Genomic DNA, 24,925 nt, shown 5'->3' with positions numbered 1-24,925 from the left:
AGTGAAAACACAAGGTAAGTTTAATACTACTGTTTTATATAAGTAAGCATACTAAACATGTATTCTATCACTGTATTATATAAGTAATCTTGTTAGTAACCTACTGTATGGCAGGTGGAGGGGCAGTGATGTTACAGGTGGAGGAGCAAAACTGCAAGACTGCAAACTCCCAAGACAGAGAAATCAAATGTTGTTCTCCAGAGAAGAGGTTGATTTCACTTCAATTTTTTCATATTTTCTAAAGATGTGGAAATGGCACCAAAAAAAACTTGAGAGCTGTAACCAAGACAACTGTAACAACATGAGTAGAGAGCCACCAAGGTTTTTCAAGTACCTCTCTTACTCCATTTTGCCAACCCAAACTTCCAGGTACATGACGGGACACCTTGCTTGTTTTTGTTGTTTGCGCTCCTCTGGCTGGGTGCTGGCGGGTGGAGGGCAGTGATCCCATCCCTTCTTCCTTCAATCTTTGAGACCAATGTAAGTAGAAGACATGGCACTGTAAATGTTCGAACATTTAAAATATGATACCACTTAAAAATAAGAAATATTACTTTTGTTACTAAGAGTTCATACTTATTATACCTGTGTCACCTTTCACACTATCGCTGTGATCATGAGCTATGGGCTTTGTAGATACAGGGGCCCTTCTCTTTTTGACCACAGGGCGATGCACGAAGAAGGTGGGTAGAGCCTCTGCTCTCAGCCTAGTCTTGCCCTTTTTTGTCTTGACAAACGAGTGACTTGAGGTTACTTCACACACAGAACAACTCAGTTTTGTCTGCCCACATACATATTTCATAGTGGTTGAATACACAGTATTAGGAAACACTTTATACTTACTGGACATGTTATACTCATTACATACTGTATATAAAATATGACCAAGAATGTGAGACAACTTTATAGAAATTCATATCACATCTGTTACTGATGCCATTTGTCATACTTTGTTAAACTCACAAATAATAAAGTTCCATACCTTCAGTTGGGAACAAAGACCACACCTTATCTCCCCAAGGCAATTTCCCATCCAATAGGTTTGCTATATAGGTGTGTATAACCCTTTCTCCTGTCTGTTACTCCCTCTCTCAGCACAAGAACCAGAGGGGGATTCAATGGAGCCTGAATACCTGCACTGAGACCCTCACCCTGCACCCTGAGTCTCAACTCTGTGTTTTTCAAGCCTTTCCCTGTTTTTCTGTATTAAACAAAACATTAAGCTTTCCCAATGGTGTGGTTTTCGTTTGGTGAAAAAGTGCAAATGCAGTGTTTGTATAAAAATCACATATTTTTTTGCTGTTGGTTTTTTTGCTCCTGCTTCCTCCGCTCTGTGTCAGTGTGGAAGCCGTACATTCGTTCTCCTTTCTCTGAGCGATTGGAGCATCCCCAGGCAGCACAGCAAACCATGGTGGCGACTAGGAGGCAGCACAGCAAACCAGGACAACACGGAGGAAAAGGCACAGACAAACTGCATGATATGCTATTCAATGTTTATTGAATTCCATGTATTTGCAATGGATGTTCCTAAAACACATTTAACATCATCATCATCATCATCATGCTGCTGCTGCTGCTGCTGCTAGTCCTTTGATAGTCACCTGTCGGTCTCCTGTCCTTTCTGAAAGCCATAAAGATGACATTAGTCATTTAGATAACTTGTGTCCTCAATTACCATGGGATTACTGAAACTACCATGAATTTAAGAAAATGGTAGAAATTAATCTAATCTGAATTGTAAAGCATTACTTTAGATCCCCTCCCTCTAAATATATCAATACACATTAGAAAGTGATGCTCCTGACTACCATACAAGTTTAAGAAGATAATATTGGTTTTAAAGAATTCAAAGCTATAAATAAACAACAGGCTCTTTAACCAAGGCACTGTTAGTAACATGTAAACTAGTTGTTCACACTAATCCTAATATTATCACTTAATATTAGCAAATTCTATTTTATTTTTAAAACATATTGATGTAAATACATACACATATCGATTTGTTGTATAAATATTGCAAATCAAAACCTTAATTCACTAATAATTACCAAAAATCGTAGTTCTATCTCCTGTTATCAATGCATTCACATTGCCCGCCATGAACTTCCGGGGAACGATCCCTCGTCTACATGAACCACGTGACGATAACCGTTTTTGGACTTCCGTTGTCGTAACTCTTCTATTATATGGCTCTGGGCCCGCCCAGAGGGCCTCAGCTGCTGTGCGCAGTTCTCCGCTCAGTTCTCCGCGCACCCCCCACGAGAGAGTGAGAGATGACAAGGGGAGCACGTCTGTAACCCGACACCGTTGCAATGAATCGACATCTGACCAATCATGGCTTTGAAACGGCCACTAGTGCAGGTGAAGAGATGTCGGTGAAAAGACAGTTTCAGTCCGGCGCAAAAAACAAAACATGAAGAAATTAGAGCATCACTCGAAGGCAGGGGCGGACTGGGACTACAAATCAGCCCGGGACTCTCGACCGGCCCACTTCGGTACCGCCGGCCCACCGCGGTACCGCAAGTAAATTGTCGACCGGGTGGGGGGTAGACAATTTACTAGCGGTAGACATTAAGGGTAAATAATGTCTACCGGGCCCGGAGCATTCGTCCAAAAAAAAAAAAACGACTAATAATGAAGAAAATTAACACATTTCTTGCAATAGTAATGTATGCACTAACTACATTACTACTTACTACATTTTAATCATCAGTTCTTCCTCATTTTTCTCAATTGTTCATATTTGGTTTATTAAAATAATGATATTGTGGTCATTGTTAAAAGATGTCTGCTATTATTATTATTATTTGTATAATGCACTTTCTGCCTTCCTGTCATTAGGAGTTAGAAATGTAATGGCTATGTAATTGATTTGATTAGAACCTTCATTATCCTAAACTGCTGGGACATTTTGCCAATACCTTTATATTGTCTACTCTTCACTTACTTGTCAGCATAGGTCGGCATTGATGTACAGAGCCGACAGAAGACCTTGTTTATACTGGCATCATATTGAGAGGTGCAGCCAGTGACGCGTCCTAAAACCAGGAAGTAAGCTGCTGGTTCCCTCGACAAGGGTTTTGGAAAATAGCTGGAAATAAGGTCTGTGGAAAACAAACCTGTTTGATAAATGCACGTTTTGTTCAGCTGGATAATCTCCACATGTCTATCCTACTTTTATAATTTTCGAATCATAAATCTAATCGATAGATTATAAAAGGGTTTTAGGACGCGGCACTGCAGCCAACTCCATCGATCAAGCTGAAACTTTCTCTCCCTCTTCTTCTCATACTCCCTGTCACTCTCCATATCCGCGATAGTCTGTAGTGAAGGAGCGTGCTCCCGCTGCGCTCCACAGCAAACAGCTGTTTGCTTTTCACCCAACAACAACGACAACCGACTCACGGAACGCTATGTTGTAGCGTTGATAAACGAAACTATTTAACTAAATTGCTAGTCAAAATACCAATACCACAGGACCATTTTTTTAAAGCAATATTTTTAGTGGCCCGAGCGAGCGGGCAAGTGGAAAGTACGTTATGCTGGCCCGGGGTGTCTAAATAGTGCTTCCGGGCCAGCGGGCCATTTAATGTCGAGCCCTGCCGGTTACCAGCCGGCCCACATCGTCCGACCGGCCCACTTCAGTACCGGCCCATCGGGATTCGTCCCGATGGCCAGTCCGCCCCTGCTCGAAGGTGGGTTATTGTATGAGTCAAATGTACAACTTGCGAATGTTGTATAAGTCAAATTGCCAATTGCCATGTTAAAACATCAGCTGCAATTCACGACATGATGAAGGCAGTCTCTGCAGAGCATATAGGCTAATGGTGATGCAGTTATTTCCAGCATTCTTTATTTAACATTCATTCAAGTATGTGATGCCTTTTATCTGCTAATGTACAGGAGGAGGAATGATACACTGTCTGTTGGCTTATGTAACAGGCCCCGCTATGCAGGGCGCGATGACAGATAGTATTTCCTGGAAAACAGGAGAAATTATGAGCAGAGAATTCCTTTTACTGCTCGTTTGGCGGGTCTTGCCAGAATTTATTAACAATTGGCACAAAACACAATTGTCCTGGCCCTTTACTGCTCTCAATATAAACACATGTTTATATCTTCAAAATATACTTGTAGTATTCAAAATAAACACATTTGTGTATAACCAAGTGTCATTAACATCATGACTCCAAATGAGAATGTACTGCTTCAAAACAGATATTGGTGCTGTATTCAAACACTGTTAATTACCTTTTCAGGCAAAGTATTAGCATTGGTCTAATATATGCTAGCATTAGCATCAAGCAACACGCATTTATAATAATTCAATTATGACTGACCATAGGACCCATAGACCATACAAAACACACCTCAAACACTTCTTAGCTATAAACAATTCACTTGCATCACTAGCGACCGCCATTACACACACAGCCACCACGAGGTGGTCTTCTACACGGCATTAAACATAATAAACAACATCTAAACACCACTTCAAACTCAAGACATTGTGATTTATAACATTTGTGACAATCTGTACACATTACTGACCTGTAAAACAGGAGAAATTATGAGCAGAGAATTCCATTTACTGCTCGTTTGGCGGGTCTTGCCAGAATGGCAAGCTAACGTCAGCTCCGTCATCACGTCAGACATTTTACGGTAGACGCGTAAATAATAACAAACCCCTTTATGGCAGTGTTACTCTGCCATCTACTGCCCCCTGCTGTCCATTGTTAAACAGGTAATATAAAATGATATTAAATATAAACATAAAATTGTGATCACACACTGTGTGGGTCACACTTACATAACAGTTAAAGTTTACAGCTTTAAAAAAAAATTGAAAATTGTTTCCCCTTTTATTAATTTGTATGTCAATTTGCACATTTCATGGTGATGCTCAGCCTCTCCCCTTAACTCCTAACAGTCATCATCATGTCAACCACAACACAGAGAAATACTGATAGAAATGTGTGTGTATAGTTGATACATTGCTGACAGAGGGAACTACGTTTGAATACAGATTTAAGATAAATCAGTTTTTGAGCATGTCATAAGCATGTTTTGTCTTGACTATACAACTATATTATAATAAAATCTCATCTCACAATGTCGCTTGGGGCCCCAAGTTGGTCAGGGGCGGCCCTGTGTAGGTGCGTGTTGTACAGTGTGTAGGTGTGTGTGGTACAGTGTGTAGGTGTGTGTGTTGTGCAGTGCGTAGATGCGGCGGACAGACGGGTCTCAGTTGGTTTGGTGTCCTCTGCTTACTTTTAATACTTGTAAATACAACTTTTGGCTCGTAATTTCAATTCCCCATTTCAGCGACCAGAGAGAGGGGGGGGGGGTATATCTAGTCTCTGATTGTGTTACGTTATTATGAGAGTGCTCTCATACTTATTTGATTCGGAAATTGTATATTTATATGTATATATGTGTGTGTATATGTCCGCATCTGTAGCCTGTTATTGTCTCATTATATGTGAATGAATTCAAAGTAAATATATAAGTGGTCATGAACACATCTGTCCATCAGACAGAGGCTGCTGTGCCTCCTGTCATCATTAATGGACGTCTCTTTAAAATGACCGCTCAGAGGAGAGGAGTTGTCATTTCTCTAACCGCCTGCTGCTTCCCCTCCTCTTTCCTCGGTTCCCCTCCTCGGTCCTCCGCTCGCATCTCCTGTGGGCGGGACTAAGTCACGAGGATAGGAGTCGAGGAGGGGAAATTAGAGTATTGAGAAACCTCTATTGTGTGAGGCAAAAAAAGAATCACTGTGGGGCACTGTGCTGACATACCCACCAAACGTCATCTCATAATTCAGAGAGCTGATTGGCTGTAAAAAAATAGTAGTTGTTTGTGAAGAGGAGATGAGAGAGAGCAGCGTATAGAGTGGCGAAGTCACGCCCATCTACTTCCGCCCCATGGGACATTATTTCTGAAAAAATTATGTATTGAAGTCAATGGAGGAGAGAGAAAGATTATCTTTCGATCCCGTTTGAATTGTGCCACAAATTACACATATGATCATGGGCGGCGCCAGGGGGGAGCTAGGGGGTGCTGAAGCACCTCCCAGGATTTCCAAAGCACCCCCTAAGAACCCCCAAGAAATATGTTTTTTTTTTTTTTTTTTTAATTATTATTTTTATTAAATTAAATCAGACAAATTATTGATTACATCAATGCAAATGTGAAACAAACACATTTTTTACCAAAAACATAATGTCAACACAGGTGATATGATTTGGCCAATGGCCAGCACCCATTCCATTTTTGACCTACCCATAGGCTAAATTACTTTGGACTTCCTGTTAGCTAGAGCGCCAAATTATTTGCTAACAGCAAAGTGAAAAATGTATCGTTTTTTAGTCCTTAAACGTCCACGTGTGGACACTCAATCAAAACCACCTGAAAGCGAGAGGGATTCTGCACATAATAGGCCCCGTGAGTACAAGTAGCTTACTTCTGGGTCTCTGTGTTTCATTCAAGCTCTGCTCTGTGTGTGTGGCACGAGCCATTTTGTGTGTGTGCGCGAGCGAGCGAGCGAGAGAGAGAGCTCGCGCACCAGTGGGTATCTACTGGAGATCGTTGTGGTTAGCATCTGGTGCTAGCTAGCCAAGCTAACGGATATAAGGAGCTTTTTCAACAACAAGGTGGAGGGAGAACTCTCTCCTGTCAGACTGAGAGTCTCAGATAACCTCAGCTCAGGTGAAGTAAAGGACTCTCAGTGTTTAGATAGTTAACTTTAGTCTAGTTATCTCAGTGGGTCTCAAACGGTTTGTTTTAAAAGGGGAGTGATTTGTAAAATATCTATAAAGAAATAGAAAATCTGTTTACAGTTCTGTTTCATATGTATGTTGAGAGATGTATCCATAGATCTCTTAATGTTGCTCTCAAAGTGCACCAGATTGATGCTTTTAACTTCAATATTTAAAAAAAATCTTCCCGGGGAAACATGGACCCCACTAGAGGAGATGAGGTCCCTCCTAGAGGAGGTGAGGTCTCCCCACTAGTACAAATAGCACTTTACCCCTGCTTACACTTATATGCCGTGAGCTGATTATCGAGCCTTCATTGTAACGGCCCGTCCACACAGCGGCGTGCGTTGAAGCTTCCAAAGCTTCTGCCCATTCACTTTGAATGGGGTGACGTCACTTTTAGTCGAACTGCATTTTGGGAAGCGACGTGGAGCGTTGCTGGCGTTGCTCGCTTCAAAAGTTGAGCAATGTTCAACTTTTGACGCCTCGACGGAGGCCTCAGCCAATCGAATCATATGCAACTAGAAAGGCTACAAATCCCAGAGTCGAGTAAGTGAATTTAGCTAGCTGACATTAACGTTACACATTACACTTGTGTTACTCACCGACACCTTGTAAAGCCAGTCCCGCATGCTGGAACCGACTAACTCCCCTTTTGTGTATGTACAGTTCTCAACATGGCCAGACTTGTAGTGATGTTCACCTCTTTTAATACTTTTCGCTTCATTCTGAAAGAAAGAGGTGAAATGTGCGTGACGGCCATCTTGGTGACATATGCAAGACCAGAGTTGTAGTTCATTGAGCGCTTCACACAAAAAAATGTGTTACTTCACAGTTTTACGGTAAATTTGGATTTTTTTTTTTGACTCGCAAAATTATCTTTTAAATTGACAAACATCCTATGTGTAATTCGTTGCACAATTCAAACGGGATCAAAAGATAATTTTTCTCTCTCCATTGACTTCAATACATACTTTTTCAGAAATAAGGTCCCATGGAGGACCCGGAAGGGGAACACACACACACACACACACACACACACACACACACACACACACACCAATGGCGGCTGGTGGAAACTATTTTTGGTGGGGCTATGGAAATAGGGACCAAACCATACTAGGGCGGTCCGGGGGGATCCTCCCCCGGAAGACTTCTTTGAGAAATTACCCCTTAAATTATTACTTCTGCTGACGTTAGAGGGGGGGGGGACGACAATTTGAGGCTTAAAAATATGAGATAATCCATAATCTTCAGTGTGGTTAGCTATGAATCTTCCAAAACTGTGCAACAGTAGGCCCACACAAACTGCAGAACACTGGTGCTTTGGGAACACTCAAATGATGCAATTCCCATTTAAAATCAGGAGACTAAATACGAACTGTGTGTGTGTGTGTGTGTGTGTGTGTGTGTGTGTGTGTGTGTGTGTGTGTGTGTGTGTGTGTGTGTGTGTGTGTGTGTGTGTGTGTGTGTGTGTGTGTGTGTGTGTGTGTGTGTGTGTGTGTGTGTGTGTGTGTGTGTGTGTGTGTGTCATACTTGCCAACCCTCCCGATTTTCACGGGAGACTCCTGATTTCATTGCCCTCTCCCGGTTTCCTCCCAGGGTCATATTTCTCCCGATTTTGCACGATTTCTGACAAAATCAGATTTACCCACTCTGACTTTACACCATTGTTTGGTTTCCATGGTAGCGCGTCTCTTTAGCAGCGCGCGCAACTCAAAGTCTGAGAGGGTGAGGAAGATGAAAACTGAACAAGAATCGACAACTCCACCCTCTGCTCACTCCTTTCCTGTAAAATACAGGTCCAGCCCACATATGCTCCATGGTGCTACAGGCATTGCCCTTACAACTACAACAAGCATGTAAATGTTAATCTACAGCTCCGGCGATCCACTAGCACCGGAGTCTCCACCTGCAGACGCAGCCATCCTCATCAACTACTGACTGTAGCGTCACCTTGGATACGAGTCCAAACAACTCACAGACACACAGGCCAGGGCGCCCTTTGAGCATCAGATCTGACGACGTTGATTGGCTGAAATTATGTTTCGGCGGCATAGTTTACAGATAGCAACAGTCAGCTTGTTGGCTGCTCTGGCTGAGGGCTCCTTTCTACCGCCCGGACGAGAGAGGGTAATGATACACGCTGTGGCCAGGCAGGAAACATGTGACTTATCAGTAACTTTAGACATCGTAAAACAAACGAGATTTTATTGTAGATTATACATTTTACTGATACCAACTATATAATATTTACCTTGTTCATTAAAAATAAAAATGTCTTCTTATTTTTAAAAATATATATATATATTTTTTTTTTATGACAATCAAACATGTGGGAAGAGGGGGGGCGGCCGCCACTGACACACACACACGATTTAAACGCAGACCTTTGTTCCTCCATGTTTCGTTGTTATTGTTTCACTGAGTGGACCCGCAATTTTTTTTCAAACGCTCCCTTTTTTGGTCCATCTGCGGCTGTACCTTTAATATGTAATGTTGTGAGGAAATCTTTCTGCCAATAACTCCAATAAGTAATCCAAAATGTATTCACTTCAGGTTACGAAAGTAACTGTAATCAGATTACTCGTTTTTCAAATGTAACGTGAGCTGAATACAGTTATTTGATTTTTGTATTCTGATTACGTAACGCCGTTACATGTATTCCGTTACAACTAGTGATGCACGATAATTATCGGCCCGATAATTATCGGTCCGATATTAGGAATTATGACGTCATCCCGATAAACCCGATAAAAGTATTAATAGCCCCGATAATATACAATATATTTTTTGGGTAAAAAAAAAGAAAAAAATACTGCGGTGTGGGTGGATTGGGATGAGGGGCGCTTGTTTTTCACTCGGCTCCTCCCGTTTTGCCAGTACTGTAGTATTAGTGGTTTAGCAAGAGGGGAGTTTTTCACAAATCCAGCGCTCCCTAACTCATGCCTCGCTGTGACGTAAATCAATCAATCAATCAATCAATGTTTATTTATATAGCCCAATATCACAAATGTTACAGTTGTCTCAGTGGTCTTCACAGTGTGTACAGAATATCAGCATGACAATACGACACCCTCTGTCCTTAGACCCTCACATCGTACAAGGAAACACTTCCAGAGAAACCCCAGTTTAAAGGGAACATGGGAGAAACCTCAGGGAGAGCAACAGAGGAGGGATCCCTCTCCCAGGACGGACAGACGTGCAATAGATGCCGTGTGTAAATGTAATGTAATGTAATGTGTAAATGGTGTGCGGCCGTGAAGCCGGGACAGTAAACAAACATGTCGTCGGTAGTATGGGACTATTTCAAAGTTTCAGAGTTAGATAGTTCGCTTGCTATTTGTATTAACAAATGCAATGCAGAAGTTCCACGAGGAAGGAAGAAGGCAACGAGCTATAATACTTCCAACCTGATTAGTCACCTGAAACATCGCCATGGCTACGATGGTGTGTTAAAAGCGTACGAAGACGCCTGCGCTGCTAAAATAGCGGCGAATCCAAAGCCAGCTGCAAAGGCACCGGGGCTTTTACCTATCGACGAGGCTCTTGAAAAAGGCAAGAACTTTATTTGGGAAAATAAATATGGTCACTTTGAAGAGTCAGAACTGTTCTTGGCTTTGTTTTGTTCATAGTAGTAATGCTCATGTCATTTGCTCACTACTAGTCTCTTTCTTACCACCAGGTGTGCAAAAACGACAGGTACATTTAATATATATATATATATTATATTATTATCGGTTATCGGTATCGGTCTTGAGAAGCAGGAAGTTATCGGTATCGGTTTCAAAAAACCAATATCGTGCATCCCTAGTTACAACACAACCCTGGTCATATCTTTGTTGATCTTCTGTGTTTTGCCTATAGGCTATTGCTCTGCTGGATCGATTGATGTTGTGAGCTCTGTGATGAGTGTCTGTGTTTTCCTTAAATTCTAGTTGAGTAGGAATATTAGCATTATAAAAAATACTCAGGTAAGGTAAAAGTACCTCAAATTATTACATAAGTATACTACTTTAGCAAACGTCTCAGTGTCCACTGTGGCTGCAGTAAACAACACTTTGTTACATCAAGTGATTTCTTTCTGTTGGTTTCTTCTACTTGGGGGCATCAGAAGAAGCTCTATGAGCATTCAGTCTTAACATCACAACATCCTTTGTTTGTGCAAAGACCCCTCACCACTTCCTGTGTCTGCAGAGGACAACAATTAAAATCAGCTTTTTGGAAAATACATCCTGGTTTGTTTAATGTTGGACCAGAGTTGGACCCAAGAGCTCTGCCAACCTGCAAGATGTTCCCAAATCCTTCAAACAGTACTAGATATGGCCATGTTGTAGTGGCATTTGTATCAGATACTATAAATCAGATTTACTTATTGATAGTGTAGTATACTCCATAAAATTATTTTATGAGACAACATTAACTGGCTGTAATTGTCCTTGTATACTAGGTGATGCCCACATTGAAGTGTTCTTCTGTAAATTAAGTTATAATATCATTTATAATGATGAATAATTTAAATAATGATTTATGATTTTATTAAATATAATAATTAATTATTCTTTTAATTGTATTATTTTGTATGATCATTAGTTCCTCCTGATAGCCAATGTATTTTGTTTTTTATATATACATTTTTATATATTATCGCATTTTTTAAAATTACAATTTAACTCAGGAAATGTTATTACGTTATTGGTTGTATTCAAGCTGTGGAAACCTGCCCCACCCCCCTTACTGTATTGTACTGTACTGTGTGTATTATCCCTCCCGCCCCGTCTCTTTCATTATGCTGTAAAGATTTATAATGTAATGCGATGTGTGTCTCCCTCTAGCGGTGGGACTCAGTACAGCAACACAGTCAACAGCTCTGCAACTGCTCAACCGACCAGCTCAGCCATAAAGACACCCAACAACAGCACCAGCATCTTCCCATCACCAGTCATGTGACCAGTGGTGTTTCTGGAAACTGGATTCTGCAGTCAGAACTGCTTCTATGGCTCTGTCTGGATGTCCGTTGGGGCTAGAGGCATCGACTTCTCTGCGTTATACCAAAGACGACATGGACAATCAGAGCCACATGCTGACTGTTAGCTTCAACTGCAGCAGCTATGACGTGGTCATGATGTGTGCTTTTTTTTTATTAGTCAATTTATTGAACATGTCAGAAACAAAAACATACATCAATAATATATATATATATATATATATATATATATTCTCTTTTTTTCTCACTCAAATTAATAATTATAACAAAGTTACACAGCTTCGTGTGAATGGTAAAATAATTGAAAACGTCAATGAGGTCAAATACTTGGGAGTGATCTTGGATGCCAATTTGACTTTTGAAAGCCATATTAGAAGCATGACTAGAAAGCTGAAATATAACATTTTCAAATTTAAACATATTAGGAACTCATTAACCATAGAAGCATCGAAAACCTTTTTGCATGCCATGATACTATCCAGGGCCGTATTCACCATATACATTGGGGGGGACACATCCCCCCCAATATTCAGATACACTCAAAATGTCCCCCCCCCCCCCCCAATAAATAGCAACAAAAAAAAAAGTTTAAATTTTTTGATTTTTAAAATTAAAATAAAATTGCTATTCTATAACTTCTTTATTTTGGTTATTTGTATACTTGAAAATCTATATTTTCTGTTATTGTGAACTTCACCAAAATGATATTTCTTTTCATATGTAAATTGGTTCCTTATTTTGTACCCGGGGGTGTATTTCCCTGTTGCACGTCTGCGTCCACCTTCAGTTAGCTTGATGCTCCAAGCAGGTCAGTCATGTTTTAATTTGCCCTCCATCAGTTCTGGTATCTTTTCTAGTTAGCCCTAAAGTAATCTATATTATTTTATTTCGTAATGGTAATGTTAATGAACCCTCCGTTTAGCTTCTTTGTGTAAGTAACTTGTAGTTCTGATGTTAAAACCGAACTTTTCAGGAATAGTAGCTAACTAGCTGTGGGCTAGCTGGTTTCAGTTGTTAGCCAGGGTTTGGCGGGCTAGTGTCAGCTATGTGGAAAATGACGGTGTCGTTTTGGATGTAATCCAATAGATATTTATTCATGTGGATTATTTCTATTTTATTTTGTAATTTGTAGGGTGTGGAAAGATTTAAAACTGTGATGTGAGACATCTATGGAATACCAAAGGTGCCAGAATTAATTAAATAATAAATATTCTAGTTTATTATGAAATAGTATTTCATAATCGTCAGAAGCATTTAAAAGATACTCACACGCAGGAGGTTTGCAGTGTGCATCATAGCTTGTGCTGGGTTTAGAACGCTCAGAATTGCTAATAAACATGTTTAATGATCTTATATCCAGCGCTGCTGACCCGTATTCATCACATCAGCAACTGCAGATCGCCGAGGTCAAGCTGTAAGCATGAGCAAGAGGAAGGGTGGCAGTGACATTAGACAGTTTTTTGGGCAGCCTCAGAAAAGAAAAAAAGTAAGTTAAGAGCAGTGAGAAAGTGAGTATTGTTTCCAGTCAGATAGCTTGTTTACTGATAATATTTCTTCCATGTTCACTCTGGTGTGTTCAGAATAAAGAGAGAGAGGGAGAGAGAGAATGTGAGCATGGCGACCAGACAGGGAGAGTGTGCGCTGGTGACATGGAGGTAAGTCAGAAAGGAGCTATATTGATGGTTAAGACAGAATAATGACAACATAGCAGTCTAATGTTAATGTTAATTTAAGATGAGATCATCCTCATATGTATTTCAGATAATACCATAAAGCAGGGAGAGTGAGTTTGACAATGAGAGAGAGAGCAGCCAGGCAGGCGAAAATGAAGGTACAGGAAAGGAAGGGGAGGAGCTTGGACTTTGCCCAAATCATCCAAATGTGAAGGTCATACCCAGTCAAACCCTATCAAATAGAATACTCTACTTTCAGGAGAAGTGGTTTGAAGATCATACATGGCTCCATTACAGCCCCTCTGTAAAAGGGGTCCTCTGTTTCTATTGTGCTAAATACTTTGCAGCACAAAAGTCTAAGCTTGCGTCAAAAGCAGATTCAGCGTTTGTCAAGACTGGTTTTAACAATTGGAAGAAGGCACTGGAGAAATTTAGTGTGTATAAACACAGCCAGTGTCACAAATTAGCTGTGATGACTAGGATTCAGGAGCCAGAGCCTGTTAATGTGCAACTTTCACGTGAGCTTGAAAGACGGCAGCAACAAGCAAGAAGAAATCTGATGAAGATTGTTGAGGGTGTGAGGTACTTGGCGCGGCAAGGTCTAGCTTTTCGAGGTGATCAGAAGGAGAGTGGGAATCTAAGCCAGCTTCTAAAGTACAAGGCAACGGGCGATGCAGAGCTGACCTCCTGGCTAAAAGGTCCCCTCGATTTCACCAGTCCGGAATTGCAGAACGAACTGTTGAAGGTGATGGCCAATACAATCGTCAAAGAAATTGTGTCGGAAATAACATCAATGCCAGTGGTCCAGTTCGCAATTATCATTGATGGCACCCAAGATATATCAGGAGTTGAGCAGGAGTCAATATGTGTGCGCTCTGTAGATGCAGATCTACAACCAAAGGAAGAATTCCTGGGAATCTACCAAGTGTCATCAACAACAGGGCAAAATATAGCCAAGATGGCATGTGATGTGATGACGCGCCTACAGCTTCCTCTGTCTCAACTCCGAGGACAAACTTATGATGGTGCCGCAAACATGGCTGGACGATTGCAGGGAGTACAAGCCATTTTAAGGAAAGAACAACCGCTGGCTGTGTATTGTCACTGTGGTCCCCACTGCGTGAACTTAATTACGCAGGCTGCCTGTGGAGCCTCTCCACTAGTAAGAGATGCAATGGGTCTGGTCCATGAATTGGGGGGCTTCTTTAATCAATCTGGCAAGTTCAAGTTGATTTTCCAGAATATCGCAAAATCAGAGCATGGTTCAACTTTCACCTCATTGAAGCCTCTCTGTCCCACCAGGTGGACTGTACGTACCCCTGCCATCCGCTCAGTTCTCAAGCAGTATGAGTCAGTGCTGATGGCCCTTGAAGAAATGGCATCATGCAGCTCACCTGAAACTTCAGCCAAGGCCAATGGTCTTCATGGAACATTTCTTAAAGGGAACACTGTGCTCGGCCTTTTAATGGCTGAAGACCTGATGGGGGATTTGGAGTGCCTGAACACCTCCCTGCAGCTTAGGAAACAGACCGTTTCAGGCATGTTGGAGGCTGTAGACCATGTCAAAACAAGCATGCAGGTCAAACGAACGGAGGAGCATTTTGATGTATTGTTCTCGAAAGCAACTGCTGTGTCAACAAAGTTGGACCTACAACCAATTCAGATCCCTCATGTCCGCAAACCTACAAAGCGTTACACGGGTCAGGCTGCAGCCCATATCCATCCCGATGCCCAGTCCTTGTACAGAGTCCAATTCTACAATGCCTTGGACACAGTGAATACTCAATTCATAGAGAGGTTTGAACAAGCTGGATTCCACAAGCTGCAGCAGCTTGAAAATGTGCTGCTACACGGAGACATGGACAAGGTGGTAGAAGAGTATCCTGAATTGAATTCAAGACTACTGCAGGTGCAGCTGGCCATGTTTGAGGCTAATTACACCTATGAAACAAGCTCAGATGTTGCTAGCATTATTGGGGAAATGGTGCCAGAGGTGAGAGGTCTCTTCGGTCAGGTGGAAGCTTTAGTAAGGCTTCTGTTGGTCGTCCCTGCCTCTTCTGCAGAGGCTGAGAGGAGTTTTAGTGCCCTGAGGATGCTTAAGACATGGCTTAGATCATCGATGAGTCAAACAAGGCTGAATAATGTGGCCATATGTCATGTGCACCAGAAGAAACTGGACAGACTGGACCTTGAAGGAATATGCCAGTCTTTTATCAGTGCCAACGATAAGCGCAAAAAGGCTTTTGGGTCCTTTACTTGAGGGTTGGGCTTTTTGGGCGGGTGTCTGGGAGGAAGTTGGGGGTCTTTTTGATTTTGAATGAGCGGCAAGCAGCTAGTGCGAGTCGTGGCTGTAAAACAAAAGGGCAATAAAGTGTTCCTGTTTCTATTGAAATTGCGTGGCACAGACCTTTCTATGGATTGAAATGCTTTAATGTGATTATGGTTATAGTTGTACTTTATTCATCCCTAATCTCTGCCATTACAAACAACAAAACAAGAAAAGCTAAACTAGATAAAATAGGGCGATGTAATACAATGCACAATTAGACATTATGGTAAAACATTTTAACCAGTTAAGCCCCAAGCCTGTTTTTCAGGTCTCAGGTTTGAAAATGACATTCCCAGAACAATTGACTATATCTTCACTTCTAAAATGGTTAAACTAATAATCTTTTTTCTCAAAGCAATGATAAACCTGTGAGTTGGATGTAGAAAAAGTCAGAATCAATATAGATGTTTTTAAAGTAAATTCAGATTGAAAATAGTAAAAAAATGTAAATGATAGTGTCCGTGCAAAAAATAAACCATTACTTATTGTGAAAACTACTCTTGAATGATGGGATAGTAGACTAAAAGCTTTAGGAATCCAAAGTACAACATATAATAAGTACCCTGTATCAAGATTGATGCAAAACAAGTATTTACAAGGCACACCTTTATATGATCATTATAGTTATACAAAATAAGAGAATAACAGAATAACGAAATCATTCCAACTCATACTACAGTTTAAAAAGGGAGTGATTTGTAAAATATGCATTAAGAAAAAGTAAATCTGTTCAGTTCTGTTTCAAATGGGTGTTGTTGAGATGTATCCATAGATTTAGTCCCTAATGTTGCTCTCAAAGTGCACCAGATTGATGCTTTTAACTTCAACATTTAAAAAAAAATCTTACCGGGGGAGCATGCCCCCAGACCCCCCTAGAGGAAGTTAGGTCCCCCCCCCGCCCACACTCCCCGTCAAATTGTCCCACCCACAGTGAGGATGCTTCCTACACCCATGCCTGAGACACAGTTTCGTGACTATTGTTGTGTTTTGCCCCCACGGGCAGGGGCATGGGGTTTAACAGGTTTTAAAGTATCCAATGTGTTAGTGATTTTTTATGTATTTTCCTTTAGAATGGCAGGAAATTAGTATTCAAATTTTTATTGAATTTTTGGTCCCCCCCAATGTAGACTCCATGAATACGGCCCTGATACTATCACATTTTCACTACTGTATAACCTGCTGGTCCCAAGCAACTAAGACTGCTATGAGACCACTTGAGGGTCTTTATAAACAAGCCTTACAAGTTATGGATAGAAAGTCATTAAAACACCATCATTGCAATATACTGTCCAAATACAAACTTTTCAGTTTTGATAGTCTTGTTCTACTTTCCCGAGTTCGATTGGTATTCAGAATCATTCACAATTCTACAACACCACCTTTGAGGGGCTTTTTTCAGTTTCGCCGTGAGCAGATTTGCAGAAACTCCAGATCTGCATCAAATGCAGATCTAGCCATCCCTCTGAGCCGCACTGCCTTTGGAATACTCTTCCAGTTGAACTTAAAACCTGTACTGATTTTAACTCGTTTTCCTATGGTGCAAAAAAAATGATATTAAGCAACCAGTCATGCCAACATTAATTACACTGTAATCTGAGTTTTTTTTATTTGAACTGTATTGTCATACTATATCTTAGATATGTTATTTAAGTGTATTTGAAGTGTACTAAGTATTATGTTCGTAACCTGAATTTAAATCAGGCTTTGTAATTATTTCAGTGACCGAGATCATGTAAGTGTATTTCAAGTGTACTCAAGTGACTGATAGAGATCATGCAATGTTATTATTTGTTTATTGATTGTTATGAACCTGTCTGAGGACCACAGATGGAAATTAGCTATTAGCTATAATCTGGCATATTGCATCTCTTCTCTTTGCTGAGATTAATGTTTTTGTATGCATGGTCCTTCTATAAATAAATGCAAAAAAATATTAATAATTCTCAAATACCTGGGGGGTATACTACGAAGCAGGATTTTCGCTTAGCCGGCTAAATTCAGGGAAAACTCTGGCTTTCCGGTCCTACGAAGCTGGTTCTCTTTTTAGCAGGCTAGATCTCCATGGTAACTTATGCTTAGCGGCTAACCTGGTCGGGACCAGGTTAGGTTGCAGGCTAAGAGCTCAACTCAGCGAAAGCACCGCCTGCTGACCAATCAGAGCTCAGTGTGCGGCGTTTAAAGCGATCAAGTCATATTACAGGAGAAAGGAAATACAGAAAAGCTGCCGTTGCAGGAAAGACGGCCGGCAAAAATCACCGACTGTGTGAACGTGAACATTAATAGAATATCACCTCCATCTTCAGAGCAATCTGACTATTATAACATTAGCGTTAAGAAAGCTTACTTAAATATCGGCCACAACATAAGTAACCGGATCAGAGTAACATTAAGTACAGTCTGCGGCATATCACTTCATAATGTATTATATATTTTCTTATCTGAGTCAGCTGAGCCGTATCTGGCCGTGCAACACTCACAGCGTCACATACTGTCTGCAGAAGTATTATTTTTTTTCACATTAAGTTGAGGAAACACTCGAGACAAATGTAATTGAAGTCAGATCGTGTTTTAGACGCGCAGTGATATCATAAACCTGTTAATGTATGCATTCAAACACTTTTTCTTTTACCAGCTGTATTCACCTTGCAGGTGCAGCTCTGTGGCTTTGATCCTGGATCAAGTGTTTAAGTCATGGATGTTTAAAGTTTAACTTCTTCATATGTCTAATATTATAGTTGACTTTTCATTCAGGAAGTATGACGCTGCGCTGTCAGTACGCTTCTCCATGTTTGTGATTGGTCGAATGCTCCAGATACCACCCCTTTCATGTGAACGCGCACCTAACTAGATAGGACACGGCTGGCTTGAGTGATCCACTTGATAACCCGCGTCGTAGTACAGTTTAGCGAGAGCGCGTATGTTTTGGATTAGGCCAACCGGCTAACTCAAACATATCCCTGGGGGGTATACTACGAAGCAGGATTTTCGCTTAGCCGGCTAACTTCAGGGAAAACTCCGGGTTTCCGGTCGTACGAAGCTGGTTCTCTTTTTAGCAGACTATATCTCCATGGTAACTTATGCTGTGTGGCTAACCTGGTCGGGACCAGGTTAGGTTGCAGGCTAAGAGCTCAACTCAGTGAAAGCACCGCCTGCTGACCAATCAGAGCTCAGTGTGCGGAGTTTAAAGCGATCAAGTCATATTACAGGAGAAAGGAAATACAGAAAAGCTGCCGATGCAGGAAAGACGGCCGGCAAAAATCACCGACTGTGTGAACGTGAACATTAATAGAATATCACCTCCATCTTCAGAGCAATCTGACTAGTATAACATTAGCGTTAAGAAAGCTTACTTAAAGTTGTTTGCAATCCGCCAAATAACCGAGAGAAGAAGAAGAAGAAGAAGAAGAAGAAGACGAAGCCGACTCGGGCTGTCCGACTTCAGGCAAGCTTTTTGAGACCTCCCCCGGCTGCGATCGGCTATTCTCGTCTACTTTCGAGGCGAGCCACAACGTGTCACAAACAAGCCTACTATCTTCCTCACCCCCTCAGACTTTCAGTTGCGCGCACTACTAAAGAGACGTGCTACCATGGAAACCAAACAATGGTGTAGCTGTATTAAAGTCCGAGTGGAAACAGTCCTGAGTAAATCTGATTTTGTCAGAAATCGGGAGAAATGCGGGAGAAACATGACCCCGGGAGGAAACCGGAAGAGAGCAATGAAATCGGGAGTCTCCCGTGAAAATCGGGAGGGTTGGTATGAAGATAACTTCTGGGATTTCCGGTACTAAGAAGCTGGTTCACTTTTTAGCGGGCTAGATCTCCATGGTGACTTATCCTGGAACCTAGTCTGTGCTCCGAAGCAGGATAGGTTCCAGGATAAGAGATTAACTCAGCGAAAGCACCACGCCTGCTGACCAATCAGAGCTCAGTGTGCGGAGGAAATACGGTTTAAACTGCCGTTGCAGGAAAGACGGCCGGCCAAAATCACCGACTGTGTGAACGTGTGAACATTACGTAGCCGCAGTCAGCGGCACTGTGAGTGCAGACGTCAATGTGTCCCATTATCATTCATATCACATCATAATGTATCATATATTTCCTTATCTGAGTCAGCTGAGCCGTATCTGGCCGTGCAACACTCACAGTGTCACATACTGTATGCAGAAGTATTATTTTAAGCAACACATTAAGTTGACGAAACACTCGAGTCAAATGTAATTAAAGTCAGATCGTGTCTTAGTGATATCATAAACCTGTTAATGTATACGCATTCAAACACTTTTTCTTTTACCAGCTGTATTCACCTTGGAGGTGCAGCTATGTGGCTTTTATCCTGGATAAAGTGTTTAAGTCATGGATGTTTAAAGTTTAACTTCTTCATATTTGACAGATATTATAGTTGATTAAGTCAACCGGATAACTCAAAACATATCCAGGATAGGTTGAACTACTGGCTAGATTCGTAGCTACGAATCTAGTTCAACCTGGTCGGGACCAGGGGGGTATACTACGAATCTAGTTCAACCTATCCTGGATATGTTTTGAGTTATCCGGTTGACTTAATCCAAAACAAAGCCGCTCTTGCTAAACTGTCCTACAACGCTGTCAACTTGTTCGCTCAAGCCAGCCGTGTCCTATCTAGTTAGGTGCGCGTTCACATAAAAGGGGTGGTATCTGGAGCATTCGACCAATCACAAACATGGAGAAGCGCACTGACAGCGCAGCGTCATACTTCCTGAATGAAAAGTCAACTATAATATTAGTCAAATATGAAGAACTTAAACTTTAAACATCCATGACTTAAACACTTTATCCAGGATAAAAGCCACATAGCTGCACCTGCAAGGTGAATACAGCTGGTAAAAGAACAAGTGTTTGAATGCGTACATTCTTTCACACACAGTGACGTCACGAGCTACCCACAATGCAACACGCGCCATATATATATATATATAAATACGCCATTTTCCTGGAGGTGCAAATATCCTGGAAGTGCAAATATAAACAGCTAGCTAACGTAGCCAGGCAGAGCGCACTAGGTTTTTTTCTGAATTAACGACCGAAGAAATCGCTGCATGTCTTCGGATTACATCTCTGGACTTGAGTGTGCTCTAGGTCAGTGTTTCTCAAACTTTTTTATACCAAGGACCACTTAACCAATAAAAAAACACTCGCGGACCACCTAACTCCACAAATATCCAAAATCACATCGTTTTTCTAGAACAGATTACAAATCGGCTGAAAATGGTACAAACAAGTGGCAACATGTGTGATGAAGGTGTTGCACTGGGCTATATCATACAATCAAAAGAAACTTAAGCTCGCTCCATTGCGGGAGGCAGACCCCATCCAGCTCCACCGTGCAGCACTTTAGCCGTCGGGAGATGGCGCCCACGGAGTGGATGGTCGTCAGTGCGTGTGGCCCAGGCGTACGTGGAGGTGGGCTGTCGGCTGCAGGAACAGAGCGACAGACCCGTGCAAAATGGTTCTGTCTGCCACAGCGTTGACACCTCTGTCCCTTGGCAGGGCAGTTCGGAGCTCGACTCTGGTGCGATGATGAGCCACAATTATCACAGGGCCGGCGTGCTGCCGTACCCTGGCGTGCTGCAAAGTTCACATCAAAGTTGTCCTCAGGGAAAACCTCCCCGTGAGGCTCCATGGGTAGCGCCACCGTTTGAGTTAGTAGCATGGGTATGTGGGGAAAAGAACCGGAGGAGGGAGCTAGCTGGGATGCTAAGGCTGCTGCTGACTCAAGCTGGAAAGCTACCTCCACTGCTCTTGTTAAAGTGAGCTTGTCTGTCATCATTAGCAGCTTTTCTCTGAGAGTCGGGCTGTTAGTGTGCTCAGCCAGCTGATCCCGTATTAGTTCATCCTCCAGCGCCCCGAATTTACAGAGGCTGGCTAGTCCCCTCAGATCAGTCACGTAATGGTGGACGGACTCACCCGCCTGTTGCCGGCGTTGCCGAAAAACAATCCGCCGGAGCATAACATTTTGTGGGGCAGCAAAGTGTCCAGTGAGCAGTGTAACACAGTCCGCATATTTCGGAGCGAGTCCGAGAGTCCGAAAAATCCGCTGTCCCTCGCTGCCCAGTGAGTGTATCAGCAGGGCTTTCTTCCTGTCGTCGTTAGCTTCAGCTAGCCCCGCGGCTACTATGAACGTTTCGAAGGACTCAAGCCAGCGAACCCACGGAATCGGCGGTTCGCCCGATTCCGGCAGTGTGTTTGTACCGGGGACAGGAGACCCGCCCCCTTGATGAGAGACTGTAAGACAGGGGTGGGGAACCTCCGGCCTCTGGGCCGTATACGGCCCGCGAGACAATTTGGTACGGCCCTCGATGTCATTTATAAACACACGCAAAAAATAAAAAAATGAAAGAAATCTATACCGCAAACAAATTAAACAAGTGAGTGCCTGTTTTTCCTGGCCAAGGTCAGGGTCCTTGAACACAACACGAGCCTAACGTGTCATCACGTGGTATATGTCTCGACTGACAGGGGTGCAGTTCTGACGGAGAGCACCAGAACGCCACTCCAGCACTTCAGAAATTGCAGTACCGATAAGTCCATACACATGCCGCAGTTTCTGCGTGTCTGTGTCTTTAGTTGAAAGCCCAGTGGCGATCTGCTCATCTGTCATACTGATCAGACAGTCAATAACTGTGTTGTTATTATTAGCATCTGGTTAGTTAGCTATGCTAACGAATATAAGAAGCTTTGTCTACAACCAGTGAGGTAAAGGCACATCTTTATATGATCATTATAGTTATAAAAAAAATAAGAGAATAAAGTAAACAGGTATAAAATACTATATGACAGTTATTAATAAAGAAGAATACAGTTTCAAAGGGGAGTGATTTGTCAAATATCCATAAATTAAAAGAAAATCTGCTTACAGTTGTGTTTGGGTGTTGAGAGATGTGTCCATAGATCTCCTAATGTTGCTCTCAAAGTGCACCAGATTGATGCTTTTAACTTCAACATTTAAAAAAAATCTTCCCAGGGGAGCACGCCACACCCTGCACGTGCATGCATACGCGAGTCATGGTGAGATATCTGGATTAAGAGGTTGCTTTTTCTTTGCACAGAATGAAATGAATGGGCTGTGATTTTAGTTTTTTTAAGCAGAGGTCAATAACTTGTACGGCCCTCTGAGGATATTGTAAAAATTGAAATGGCCCTTGAGAGGAAAAAGGTTCCCCACCCCTGCTGTAAGAAGTGATCGGGGAATCCCTCCGGAGTGGAGTCATGACGACTGGATCTGAATTATGTTTTTGTATTTGGTGGTTTTTGTTCCAGCTGTCGATCAGCTGTGCGCAGAGTCTCCACTGCAGCCTGTGCATCTCAACCAGTCTATGGTCTCAACCCCCCCCCCCTGCAGCAACCCTATATCCACCAGTTAAAGGAAATACAACTAATGTGTTGTGTTATATTAGCTGTACAATTTACCACATATGGTGTTCTTATTTTCCATACCTCCTGTAAGACTTATCAAGTCTTGGCAAACGGCATAAAACACGATTAAACGTGATAGTATATAAATCCATGCTCGTATCTACAACCTATAGACATGCAAAACGGCGTCAGTTTAGACGTAATTCTGTCCTTCTGCTTACCGCATCATTTATGAGAAAACATTTCATAACATTAACACAACATTTCGAGGTGGTTTTAAATAACATATCCGTATTTATTTATTTCTCCAAGTTATGTTTTTGTGTGCACTGAGGAGTCTCAAACAGGCGTTCGTTAAATCATTTTAAGATTGGCTTTAATCAATGTTTGAAAATGAATTCTTCATATATGATAAATGAGAGGTAACATTTTATTTATGGTATTATTTCCACATATTTCTCTCCATTCTTCCTTCTGCCAACGGTGTCGCAGTTTCTCGTCTCTCCCGTTGTTGTGCTTAGTGCGTACGCATGGGTTAGAGTTTGCGTGGAGGACTGCACATTTTCCCGTCAAGTTAGTATTTTATAAATCGCAAACATTGCGTAGAAACTGGTGTACGCCATTTTTTGAGCGTATATCCCTTTATAAACGAGGCACCTGGTCTGAAGTCCTACGTGACCTACTGGCAATGTAAGGATGTTGAAGTTCACATATTCCGGTGCATTTCCACGCATGGCTCTATATGTAATAACCAGGACCTTAAAATGTATTCTAAAAACGAGTGGGGAGCCAATGTAAGGATTTTAAAATTGGTGTAATGTGTGTCATCCTGCTTGACCTAACAGTCTTGCAGCATCATTCTGGACCATTTGTAGGCGGTTTAGAGATGACTTGCTGAGACATGTTCAAATGGAGTTACAGTAATCCAGCCTGGATGATATAAAAGCATGAATGATCATTTCAAGCTCTACCAGTGACACAACAGACCTGAGCTTTGCAATATTTCTGAGATGGAAAAAGCATGTACGGGTCAGTGATTTAACATGCTGATCAAAATGCATTGCCTGATCAAATGTCACACCAAGATTTCGTAGATTGGACCGAACAGCTGACGAAAGGGACCCATACTCTTTGCAACTGTCGGAGCTATACTGTATGACGCAATGATGAGAACCTCTGTTTTGTCTGCATTAAACTGCAAGAAGTTGTGAGACATCCAGTCCTTAACGGAATTTAGACAGTTGTGTAACACAGATAATCTATCAGGATTATCAGGTTTAAAAGAGACATAGAGTTGAATATCATCCGCGTAACAGTGGTAGGAAATATTACTGAATTTGCTGATACCCTGACCCAAGGGAAGCATATAAGGAAAATAAAATAGGACCCAAAACAGAACCTTGAGGCACACCACAGGTAAGAGCAGCAGTATCAGATGTGTAAAGACCTTTAGACACAGAGAAACTCCTATCTGAAAGGTAGGAGGAGAACCATTTCAGGGCACTCCCTGAGACACCCACCTGCCTGAGCCTTTCCATCATTATTCTGTGATCCACAGTGTCAAAAGCTGCGCTAAGGTCCAGCAGCACTAAAACGGGGCATTCAATGATAAACGTTGGCCCCTGGTAGCTGTCCACTTGAATGAGTGGGTTGGTAGGAGCTTGGATTCTATTAATAATTGATTATTCCGGTGTCAGGACTTAATAAGTACCATCGATCATTCAGTCCTGTGCTTTGCGGTTGGGTCTATGTGGTATGTACGTTTGTATGGAAAGTGAAGAAACAC

General features: G+C 41.9%; 1 protein-coding gene across 1 annotated transcript in view; it reads right to left on the bottom strand.

Annotated features, from left to right (window-relative positions):
* Positions 1 to 1,542: 1,542 nt before the first annotated feature.
* The window catches only part of LOC117467246 (ovarian cancer G-protein coupled receptor 1), a 58,737-nt gene continuing 35,354 nt past the window's right edge, over positions 1,543 to 24,925 (bottom strand). Inside the window, exon 8 of the mRNA XM_071207261.1 lies at positions 1,543 to 1,621. Coding sequence (XP_071063362.1) covers positions 1,598 to 1,621 — 24 coding nt within the window. The 3' untranslated portion in view covers positions 1,543 to 1,597. The remainder of the gene's footprint in view (positions 1,622 to 24,925) is intronic.

Source organism: Pseudochaenichthys georgianus, chromosome 22 (assembly GCF_902827115.2).
Source record: "Pseudochaenichthys georgianus chromosome 22, fPseGeo1.2, whole genome shotgun sequence".
NCBI lineage: Eukaryota > Metazoa > Chordata > Actinopteri > Perciformes > Channichthyidae > Pseudochaenichthys > Pseudochaenichthys georgianus.
The sequence above is the reverse complement of the archived record's forward strand: the minus strand, read 5'-3'. Positions and strand labels throughout refer to the sequence as shown.